We start from the raw sequence: 12,224 nt of genomic DNA, 5'->3' as shown, positions 1-12,224 counted from the left end.
AAAACTTTTGCACAGTACACGAGAAATTCCAAAACAAATTCAAGAGTGATTTAAGACCTCCGCGCCCACAAATTACTTAGGAGTTTGGGTTTTGGTCGAGGGTCGAGGGTCGAGGCTAGTAAGTCGAGGGTCGAGAGTGAGGTCGAGGGTAAAGTCGAGGGTCGATTTTTATCGCATTTTACAATCGGCAATGTCGAGGGTGAAGTCGAGGGTCAATTGTAGAAATTCACAATTTGCCTATACTAATAATGTATTGTAATTAATATTAATATTATTAATATTATTATTGCTAATATTTTCTTCTACGCAATATGCGATACAGCGCAAGCTATACAAATTATATGTATAAGTATACATACAGATTGCAGTTGCAATTTATGAATCTTTGGGCATTATATTTTACAAGTCAGACTTCCAAAACGGGTTAAACTTATTAATTAATTCTCTTGCATGAACATCTTCCCATCTTTCGGTCTCACTTTTTTGTTTTTTGATTCCTGTGTCTTAATAATATCCGAGTTGTCACCTCGAATTGCCGACATAGTGGTGAGACGATGTGCCATGTGGTGTCGGTTTTCACTTTACTGAACTCTTGGCTTGGTAAATACAGCTTTCTATCCGCTAGCGAATATTTCTACTCGAATCTTTGTTGGACTAAAGATAAATATGCCGAAGAAATTGTATAGCGAAATTGTGTCCGGGCGTTGTAGTAAAAACGAGATTAAGACAGAAAATTCAAATAGTAGCCGGCAGCCAAACTGGCTAACTTGCTAAGAGCATTTCAGCACGAGGACGAAGAAGTCGCCCTTCGAATGGCATTGTCATTAAGCAAGGTATGGTTGTATAACATAACTTTGACTCGTTAAAGCATCGATCTGAATGTTATGTGGTTTTATTTCTACGCGAGGTAGTGGATCGTTACAATACTTCAACTAAAGTTCGTTACTGTTCTCTTCTTTTCCTATCTTCGATCTTGATCGTCGTTAAATGTTCTTGTCTTCTTCGTCAGTTCTGTCGTTGAGCTTCCTAACGTTTCATAAGTTAATCTTTACTCCGCTAGTCCACTGAATGTTCTGTTAGGTTGAGCTTCTCCAACGTTTCATATGGTTTTTTTACTCCGCTAGTCCACTCCTTTTAGTCCACTCTCGTGTTTAGTCCACTCCTTTTAGTCCACTCTCGTGTTTAGTCCACTCCTTTTAGTCCACTCTCGTGTTTAATCCACTCCTTTTAGTCCACTCTCGTATTTAGTCCACTGAATGTTCTGTTGCTGTGCGCCTCCTTTTATAATAAAATTTGAGGGGATCTTGAAGACGCCCTGTGCAAGGTGATGTGATTCACACAATCCAATCAGCGTTGTAGGTTGTAAGTGTGGGTTGGCGTTAGAAGCTCGGTCCAGCTCTCATACTTTGTTTACTTAAGGCCGGTGACGCACTAGTCAAGTTGGTCTTTTACTTAATCGATCACTGTTAAAACTTGTTCACAACTTAAAATATTTATCATCAACTTAAAGTACAATTATCAACTTATTACTCTGTGAACCGTAACTTATAAACTATTTTACTAATAATTTCATCGAATTAAGCTTTTAATGACGTAAGGCTTCAAGTGCTTAACCGAGCAAAGTATAACAAAGACATGATTGACATAAACTAGTATCCGCCTAGAACTTATGTTCTTAAGTCGTGACACTTGTACTTTGTACGACATACTATTGTTTCGGAGGAAATCCCATGGGCTGTCACCTCATGACAGGAAAAGTAATTTTGTGATTCCGGGTCATAATAATATTTACTTTACACTTCATTTTATGTGACATGTTCCCCAAGTAATTTCCTCATCTATATTGACCTTCTATTTCTTAACAATGCTAAATTACATTATATATACGCATTTCGTAACATGAAGATGTAAATAGACTCACTGTGCTAATCAGACACTAAATTTCTTTCGCGTGTAACGCATACAGGAAAAACAATTAAACGACCCAGGCGCAGGACCCTCCAAGGAACTGAAGGAAGAAACTCCAGTTACAATAATCATTGTAAGTATGGAACAATATGTATTTCAATTGTAAGCAATCACAAGAATAATGTAGAATTATTAAAATAGGTCGACACAAGACACAAATTGAAAGCTAACAGATATATAGGCAAAAGCTGGTTTTATCATCAATGCGAAAATACTTCACGCGCACATGCATTCATGATGAGTTATAGTGAATAGTGATGTTGGCCTTGGTGTCTTAATGTGCACGGCCAGTGCAGTGTCGTTACTTAAGACATTGAAGTTCGATTTAAATCAGCAAGGATGGTGTTTCTTGAGTATTTATGTAGATAAACGGACCTGTGTTAGTGTGTGTTTGATATATTTCGATACGCGCTATTGCAAAACAGTGGCCAATGTGGCATTTACAATAGTGCATTTATAATGTGGCATTTACAATTGCCGATTGCAAAATGCGATAAAAATTGACCCTCGACTTCACCCTCGACTTTGCCGATTGTAAAATGCGATAAAAATCGACCCTCGACTTTACCCTCGACTTTGCCGATTGTAAAATGCGATAAAAATTGACCCTCGACTTTACCCTCGACTTTACCCTCGACCTCACTCTCGACCCTCGACTTACTACCCTCGACCCTCGACCCTCGACCAAAACCCAAACTCATTACTTAGACACTTAAAATTCTTCGGGGTAATTTACGGTCGTAGTCGAGTTTCAGAAGAGTTTGATGTTCATGGCGGCCAATTCCTTTGTCTTCGCTTTATTCACGTTAACCAAGGCGTGTTTGGTGCGGTTTTGGCTAATGTTTGCTGTGCTTTGTTTAAAAAAGCTTTCCTGTCGGGATAATCGTGAATAGATCTCTGCACGAGTGTTTAATTTTGAATTCACAACGATTGTTACTCTTATCCGTATGTAAATTGAGATATTAACATTGGACAATGGGATGAAGTCTGGTGAAAATAATCTTGTTATTCACAAATCGTCTGTCAAAAGGCGACTTTTTCGGACATATAAAAGCATCAAGTCTCTAGCTTTAAAGCTGCTAAAAAAATTCAACAAAACGGCTTCGATTGTTGAATATTTCAGACCACTTGAACCTAAAGAGCAAAAGCACAAAGCAAGCACTTAGCAGCGAACTTTTATGCGAACGAAAGACAAAAAAACAACACTTACTGGCTTTCGCTGACTATTACGCTGTAGTTTGTGACTATATGAAAATATATCGCGGTATATAGGTCGAACCTGGCAAACTCGTATCGACTTTCATCCGATAATTTTGACTTTTCGAAGACACAAAAAGGTAAAAAAAAACTGACGGGTTTTGATTCACGTTGTCCGTGACGGAAGTTGTAAACATTAGAATATTAAAATTAAAAAATATATGATAAGTTAAGTGGTTTACTTTTTAAGATATATCGATAAATCAATTTTTGAATTCCATGTAACGTTTCATTGGTGATTGTGTACACAATATGGTAGGTTTGGAAACGTGCAACAAAACATGTCAATCAGAAGAATAACTCTATATTATTTTTTCGTAAGTGTGATTCCATGATTCGTCACTTAGCAAGTGCATTTTTTTGAGGCTGTCACCCCCCTGCCAATGTCTAAAATCAGCCCATTTTTAGTATTGGCAGGGGGGTGACTACCTCAAAAAATGCACTTGCTAAGTGACGAATCATGACGAATCACACTTAGAAAAAAGTACAGGAGTTCTACTTCTGGGGCTGGTTGTTCGAAAGGCGTTTAGCTTAAACGGTGGATAAGTTCAAAATGGAAAACAAAATTATCGATTTATTGAACAACTGAGCTGAAATATTTTGATGTAAATAGTTTAATTTTCAATGAAAGTACATATTAAACGCATAAGATGCAGGTTCAGTCATTCACAAGATCTATGAGAGTATTTTTAAACTTTGGCTTATCCACCGTTTAAGCTAAACGCCTTTCGAACAACCGGCCCCTGATAGGTATTCTGTGATTGCACGTAGAAACGAATTTAGCCGTCAGCCGTTTGCCGCCAAAATGTCGAGCTAAATTTTTGACGTGACAACTGTCCAAATGGCAAAAATAAACACATGACGACGCTTAGGATCAGCATCACTGTGACCAGAAATATTTCGAAACCGGTCAATTTCAAGACAGGTCTATTTTAGGCGGCAGACTTTCCAAACATTTGGGTCCATATTACATTATCTTTTTAATTAAAACAGCGATGAAAATTTAATCTGATCGCTTGAAAATTAAAGCCTCTATCTTTATTTTATTTTACTTTTGAGAGCATGACGAACTAAGTAATCAATGAACCTGGATCGAGCATTACTCATGTCCAGTACCCACTGCATTTGCTTCCGTGATGTTACTCAGATTCCGGTGCTCTGATTGGCTAGATGAATGACTGATCTATATATAGCACAGTAGTATGTAGTATTCAATAGCTAAATGCTATGTGAAAGTAAATATTTTAAAACATTGGTGGTTAAAACAGGTGTTGTCTAACCTCTTTCGTACTGAACCTACTCCCTAGCGTGAAGCTCTGTTTCTGGTGCGGTTTGATGTTGACATCCTGAACATCAACATCAACATCAAATCTGATGAACTTAACAGTTTCAAAACCAATACAAGGCGAGGTCTAATCTCTTTTCCGGTTTAATCTTATGCAAATTCTCTCGGCTTTGTCTTGTTAATTCTTTTAAAGTAATATTTGACAGTGGTCTCATTCACAGCGAGCTATTTTTGGCTTCTGCCAGACGCTGGCCAAATATTATAAACGTTTCAGTTTCACGCTGTATTTTCGAAAGTGTCAACATACCTAAAATAACATTTTTACCGGAAAATAAAAAACAAGTCGAATGGCTTAACTGAAGGCAGCTTACAGCGGCTTCTGCGCATCGGTTCTGCTCATAACATTGCGAGGTTGAACATTGGAGAACTCCATCACTCTCCATGATTTAGAAATGGCCCAAATTTTATATGTTTTGAATTTTGATATGTGATATCGACATCATATAATTATACGGAACAAAATAAAGTTAGGCTTGAAGTTATTTTGCCGTAGCAATAAAGGTAACAAAAAAGGCGGGAAATACACTGCATTCTAATTTAACATAAATTATGCAAAATGTGTCCTACTATATCACGAATTGTCATCTAAACTCTAAAGCCACTGTTGAAAATGAGTAGTTTAACACATTACCGATTGCAACCACTGAACATTTCGCGATTTTTTGGCTAAAACATTGAACTTAACATTTTCTATCCTCAAAGAATGAAACACCAAAAAGTTCATGAAACTGTTCATAAAATTTTTAAAAGTGAAGTGGGTTTCTTTTTTAAATGAAATTGTTCTGTAACATGTGTGTTTTTGTTCCTATAAAACAAAACACTTAATGTACACTACCTCAGGAAATAGTGAGTTTTGTTTTCCCAAGGTAGTGTACATTAAGTGTTTTGTTTCCCTTGGGAGCATACATTAATTAAGTGTATAATATTTATTTTAGAGCTAAAATCTTTTCCTAATCAATATGATAAGGTCTATTGCTTCTAGATTTTCTGTATTTATTCCCAAACTGATCGATGAATGATATAAAAATACAATGAATGATATTGAATGATATGTAACAATGAATGATAAAAAAATACAAAAAGAATATAAAAGGTCCCCATGTTTATTACCAAGGTTGCTAAAATTTATTAGAAAATCCTGGATGAAATATAATGTAAATGCAATCATTATATATGGCAATATATATGCAATTACTAGATTTCAAAAACAAACAGTAATGGTAAATCCTAGAGCATTGCCACTCAAGCTGTTTAAAAAATTGAACTTTCCAAACTTGAAATACATCAAAAACAGTAGAAGGGGCCATTTTAGCTCCATTTCATCCATGTAATTTTTTATAACAATTAAAAAGCTGTATGTCTAAGTAAAAGTAATTCTAAGTATAAGTAATTTTAAGTCTAAGTAGGTGCCTAAGTTATGTGCCTATATGTAAATCTCTTTTGAAGAGGGGATGATTTCACTCATCAGGGAAAAATTACAGGTAGTTGATTGAATCACAGATAGAATATAAATTATATAAAATTAGTTATATCAACTGCCGAAAACTGTCTATTTCCAGGATATCTCCTTTAGCTCAAAATAAAACTTTCCATGGGGTTGCTCTGATCGTGGTGGAATAAGGGCAAGGAAGACAGGTGTTTCTGCACCTTCGGCTGCGGACTTTGTCGCATTTGGACCTGCCATGTCAGTTCTACACCATCCAGGACAGCAAGAATTTATCAGCACATCTGTGTCTTTATCATAAGGACGATCTCTTGCTTGAATTGTGGTGAGGATGTTTAAAGCTAACTTGGAAACAGCATAGCTTTGAGTTGGCCATCCTTTGGACTCATGGTCACCCGCCTTGGTAGCATCAACAAACTGCTGAATCAAACCAACCAGCTCAGATTCTGTGATATCTGGCCGTGTTAACTCATCTTTCAAAGATTCGGTTGTGATTCTACGCAGCATCCCTGCCATGGATGCCACATTCACTACCCTTGCATGTGGCTTCAGCAACGGGAATAGACTCTTGCAAAGATTCAAGGTCCCCAAGAAATTTACCTTGATTGTATTTTCTGCCTGTTCTGCAAAAGGGGCAGTTGATTTCTTCTTGTAGGCCATTCCCGCGTTATTGACGAGGACATCCAACCCCTGGTAGGTTTCCTTGATGTGATCTCGGAATTTCTCGACGCTTTCTTCGCTGGCGATGTCGAGTTGATGAAATTTAGGAGGGTTTTTACAGCCTTCCATCACCAACCTCTCGCAAGCAGCCAAACCGCGATCCTTGTCTCGAGCGGTCAAGTAAACAATCCCTGCAAATTTCGAGCATAATTCTTTCACTATCTCATAACCGATGCCTTTATTTCCGCCTGTGACAACTGCAACACGACTAGCAGACATTTTTGCAAGCTCTAAACCGGTTTAAAATCTATTTTACTTCCAAACTGGGGGCCTCTCTACCTGTATTGGAATTTCCCAGATGAATTTTTGCAATAGAATGCACGCCACGCAAATGACGCAATCACGAAGACCACTCGCGCGATCCACGTGAGGATCCATTTCACGCGTATTTAATTTCGCAAGTTTGTCAGAGTCACATTTTGCTAGATTTAATTTTCGCGATTTCGAACTCTAGCGGTGAATATACAAGATATAAAATCTGCTGAAATCTGCAAAAATTAATATCCATCGCTGTCGTAGTGAATACGGGCGTTTATATATTATATATATGTATATATATATGTATATATATATATATATATAATATTATATATATATATATATATATTATATATATGTATTATATATATATATATATATATATATATATATATATATATATATATATATATATATATATATATATATATATATATATATATGTTATTATTATAATCTTAAAATTACTAATTATCTGAGTATATATATAATATATATATATAATATATATATATTATATATATGTATATATATATATATATATATATATATATATATATATATATATATTATTATTTAAAATCTTAAAATTACTAATTATCTGAGTATATATATATAATTATATATATTAAATATATATATATATATATATATATATATATATATATATCGTTCGTTAAAATGGTTGCTTCATTTCATTTTATGGATCAGTCTATGCCTGACTACACTGAGGAGACTTGTTGAGTTTACTTTCCTAGAAATTCGTGTTGTGTTCTAATTCAGTATTTCAGCTTTCTTTCCAAAGTAAACCAAACTACATGCACTCGCAAATTCGATGCACTTCAGTTTTGTCATCTATCTACAATCAACCGGACTTGGTTCTATGTTTAAGTTTGTATACATTTAAATAACTACCATAGATAATTGACCAAATTACTGAAATCACATGCACTTTCAAATTCCATATTGCGTGGTTTAACTGCAAGAGAAAAATATCAGAATATTCTGAGGCCCGTATAAAACTACCGTGAAACGGAGGACAGACTTGGGTCTATGGACTTTCCACCGACTAGGCAGAAATTGATAGACAGCTTATATAGGGTATATGACGTGTATAGAAATCGACATATATTGTTTATATCGCACGGTGACTGGTTTTTATGCTGAAGGAAACGGTATCATATAGTTAGTATACCTATACACCACGTATTATACCATCTACCGCGCTCATGCCATACTTGTGGAAATTTAGATCGTAAAAAGAATATTAGGTCGATCTCAAATTTCCACAATTTGGTCATGTTATAACAACCGGCTTTAAAATTATTCAGTTGACGTGTTCGCTGCTTAACCAGGCATTCCACTGACGAATTACAAGTTTAGAAGCAAACTTTCTCACAACCCAAAATAAGCCACGTCATGAGCAGTATAAACATATTACGTATATCGTAACTTAGCAGTAACAGATAAGCATGCAACAAAAAGCGGATCTCCTCGTCTCTCCGTTGCAATCTCGTCAAACTAGATTTAAACTTTTAGAAATCTTACATGCTTAATACCTTGTAAAGAAACTAGTCACATGGCGCATTCATTTTATCAATGGTAAAAGTAAACACTGAGTGGCGAGTGCCTAAATTGTAGAACTGTAAAGACCTGTAACCTCTTCTTCTCTTTGCGTAAAATCGCGTAGCTAGCCCAACGATTCAGGATTGCATTGTATGTATATATATATAGTTACTATCATGCTAGTGTTTGCATGAAATTTGGAAAATATCGACTTTATAACCCTATATGGCAAGCTAAGGGGTTTTATTTTTTTTTCCAGCTAAAGAAATTAAATTTTGAAAAATTCTCAAATGTATGACTGCATATAATTTCCCTAAATTTCCGTGTTGGTTATATTCAGTGATAGCATGTAGATTTCGGATATGTTTACAATCGAAGGAATGTTTACAATCATAAATGAGAGAGAAGTCGAGGCTTCCTTCCTTTAACTTCAATGTGTTCAGACCCTGCTAGTAGTGTAAATTGTGAATTAAGTTTGCAAAAGGTGGGTCGTTAACGGTAGGCTTATAGTTGTGCATCAAATGTTGTGGGTGTATAAAGAGTCGAAATCATACAACATATAAGTACCTTACAATTATCCAGGCAGGTATTGACCTACGAGATAGCCATATAGGGAATATACAGAGTATGCCGTCCAGTTCCTTCAGCATCAAAATCACCAGGATCTCTCTTGAATATACAATGCATAATTATTTGACGCTATACTGACAAAATCGAAACATGGCAAAAAATGAGCTTGGAAGATATGCTTGCACGTATTATATCCGCTGTGAAGTATAACCATGCATACGGTTGTCGGAAAACTGAAAACACCTGTCGATAACAGTTCTGCTGAACGTGCGAGCTAGTGTCAGGCTTCTAACACCAACTCTGACCATTGACATTGGTCAGGTTCATTTTGACTAACATTTGGATACCAACACAAAATACAAGCGTGATTTTAGACAAAATAAACGTCAGCTAAGAAAGGTTATACGATAGACGTACTATATTATAATATTCATCTAATTGGAATATACATTTGCCAAGAGCACATCATCGTTTGCACAGATATGCATTAATATAAGGATTTTTCACGGGGACACACTTCGCCTTGAGTAGCAACAATCGCTTGGAACTTGAGCATGTGTGGAGCATCTGTTGTTAATCTCAGCTTGGCTTTCTGAGCCCTCTAGGAAATCGTTAGTATGGAGTGGGAGGTTTGAACAAATTGTTAATTTAAAGATGCGGGAGTTTCTAAAGGACCTCCCGCAGAATTCCTTTTGTGTTTTCGAGTGTTATTGAATCTTATATACTGACGAATCCATCTCAGCAAATGTGAAATGCATGCCCATGGTTATTTTGCTAATATTTACACTCGAGATGTGGCGCGTTAGGAGCAACAACGCCTGCATCAGTTCTCAATAGTCGTAAACATTAGCGAAGCCAAACAGGATAAGCTTTCAGCGACTTCGGAAGTTTTATACATGTTATTATGAAGAATGCATTGTTAGATTAAATAGTTGTATATTGTAGCTAATGTCATATGAATGCATGATAATATAATGTTTTTACTGTGTGTGTCCGAACTCGTATCTAATAAAAATTAAGATCAAACTTGAACAAAACGAAACCTGATACAGAAACCGTAGGTTCAAGACTACCCAGTTACATAGTCATACACAACGGCATACAATAGTCATACACAAAGATAACGAATTGCAGAAAACTCCGTATCCTTACTAAAAGTTTTAAAAAGCAATATACGAGTTGATATTTTCTTCATTTTTCTTCGAAAAAGTAGAGCTGTTTTTCACGACCATTGCTGCGCTTACGTGCATTTTAGCAATTATAAACATTGATATAAATATTTTCAAAACACTTAATAATATAAACACGCGTTTACTATGGTAGTCAGTCGCCAAGGTTTATCCTGCCGGCACGAGGTGGCGTATGCATACAACGTACGTTTCCCGCCAAAATGACGAATCTCGTTAAGCCGTAGCGGGAGCCATAGTGAAATTTGAAGCTCTCTACATTTGTTATACTAAAATCATTGTTGTATTGTAAATTTGCGTGGTAGCTGCATGCTCAACCATGCATTCTACGGACAAGTTTTGGAATGAACGTCCTCACTAAATGTGCATCGTCTTCTGGACAACGTAATGGCGCGTATATTCTTACGGCAACCTGCATGACAATTATATAATATGCCTGTTATAAATGTAACTGTGTGTACCGGGATGCGGTATAATTCATAGTCAAAATTGATAAAGCGCACAGAAACAGGTTTCAACACGACATGTCATATACGTAAACATACAAAATATATTCAAAAATCTTGCTTCTTACAATTAAATCATACAAACTTAATGTTGATCCAAACTTCAACAAACAATAAAGTCAAAAGAAGCCGCTTGATGTTTAAATAAGTCGGTAAAACACTGTTTTGTATCTCTATCTTGAATAATGGCGGACTTCTCTTTTGTTCTCTTTCCCCAAGTCACGTGACTGAATTTGGCGCGATCGCTCGAAACACGCGTGCGGTCCTCGCAATTGCACTATCCTAATACACCGGGAGGGTGAGGGTCGACGCGATCGCATTAACAAAATAACAAAATGTAAACTAATGTCATGCTGTCTAAAGTTCCTGCTTAGTGGTTCAGAGTTTTAATGAACTCAATCAGAGTCGTTTTTTGATTAGTCTTCGTCGTGTTTTTCTTGATCGTATTCCACTGGCACCAAAAGGGCTAAACGATGAACACTACGAGAAACAATCACTTCTTCGCACCCTGTATACTCATGATTCCTTTTGCCAACTTTATAATTCTTGTACTTAACCAACGCTCTTCGCACCTTACCGTCTTTGCCAGGAAATACTTCGTGGATCATTCCTAATCGGTAATCTCCCTTTATTGGGCTTTTATCAGCTATAAGAACTATATCTCCTGGTTGGAGGTTTCGAGAGGGCTCGGTCCACTTGTATCTGGTCACTAACGCGGGGGCACACAACTCGATCCATTTGGCCCAGAATTCGCTTACGACTGCTTGTACAAAATGATAGCGCTTGGTGATAGGTTCTCGGGTAGGCTGCCAATTTCCAGGATTCTTCGCACAGGCACGACCCAACAAGAGAGTATTCGGTGTAAGAATATTCAGGTTTGAGTCTGCTCCGGGCAGCGTGCCAATAGGACGTTCGTTGAGCAGGTTGGCCACTTCGTAGCAAATCGTGAGAAATTCCGATACGGTGAGACGCTTGTTGTGAACCGCAAAATGAATTGCTCTTTTGGCCGCTTTGACTAATGCTTCGACTTTTCCTTGATTCCACGGACTGTCCGCAGGACCGAATAGCCAGGTTAGTCCATTTTGAACACCGTTTGTATGCAGCGCATCACGATCAATACTTTTCCAAGCTTCTTTTAATTCTCGGTCGGCACCGACTAGCTGAGAACCTGGGTCGCTGTATATGGTCGCGGGCCATCCATGGATGCAAGCGAATCTACTCAATGCCATTAGAAACGATTGTGTGTCATAGCCATATACTGCTTCAATATGTACCGCTCCAATCACCAGATCTGTGAAAATGACACCATATGCCTTTCCACTTACGCGCTTCTGGACTTCTCCCTTCACAACGTAAGGACCAAACATATCAAGCATGACGTGTGTGAATGGTGGACTTGGATT

General features: G+C 36.9%; 1 protein-coding gene across 1 annotated transcript; it reads right to left on the bottom strand.

The window, feature by feature from the left end:
* Nucleotides 1-5,672: 5,672 nt before the first annotated feature.
* LOC114523105 (carbonyl reductase [NADPH] 1-like) lies at nucleotides 5,673-7,037 on the bottom strand. Its single transcript, XM_028543946.1, has one exon. The coding sequence runs from the start codon at nucleotides 6,951-6,953 to the stop codon at nucleotides 6,120-6,122; it is 834 nt and encodes a 277-aa protein (XP_028399747.1). The 5' UTR covers nucleotides 6,954-7,037; the 3' UTR covers nucleotides 5,673-6,119.
* Nucleotides 7,038-12,224: the final 5,187 nt, after the last annotated feature.

Source organism: Dendronephthya gigantea, unplaced genomic scaffold (genome assembly GCF_004324835.1).
Source record: "Dendronephthya gigantea isolate DGI-Jeju-01 unplaced genomic scaffold, DenGig_1.0 000026F, whole genome shotgun sequence".
In the NCBI taxonomy this organism is placed as follows: Eukaryota; Metazoa; Cnidaria; class Anthozoa; order Malacalcyonacea; family Nephtheidae; genus Dendronephthya; species Dendronephthya gigantea.
The sequence above is the reverse complement of the archived record's forward strand: the minus strand, read 5'-3'. Positions and strand labels throughout refer to the sequence as shown.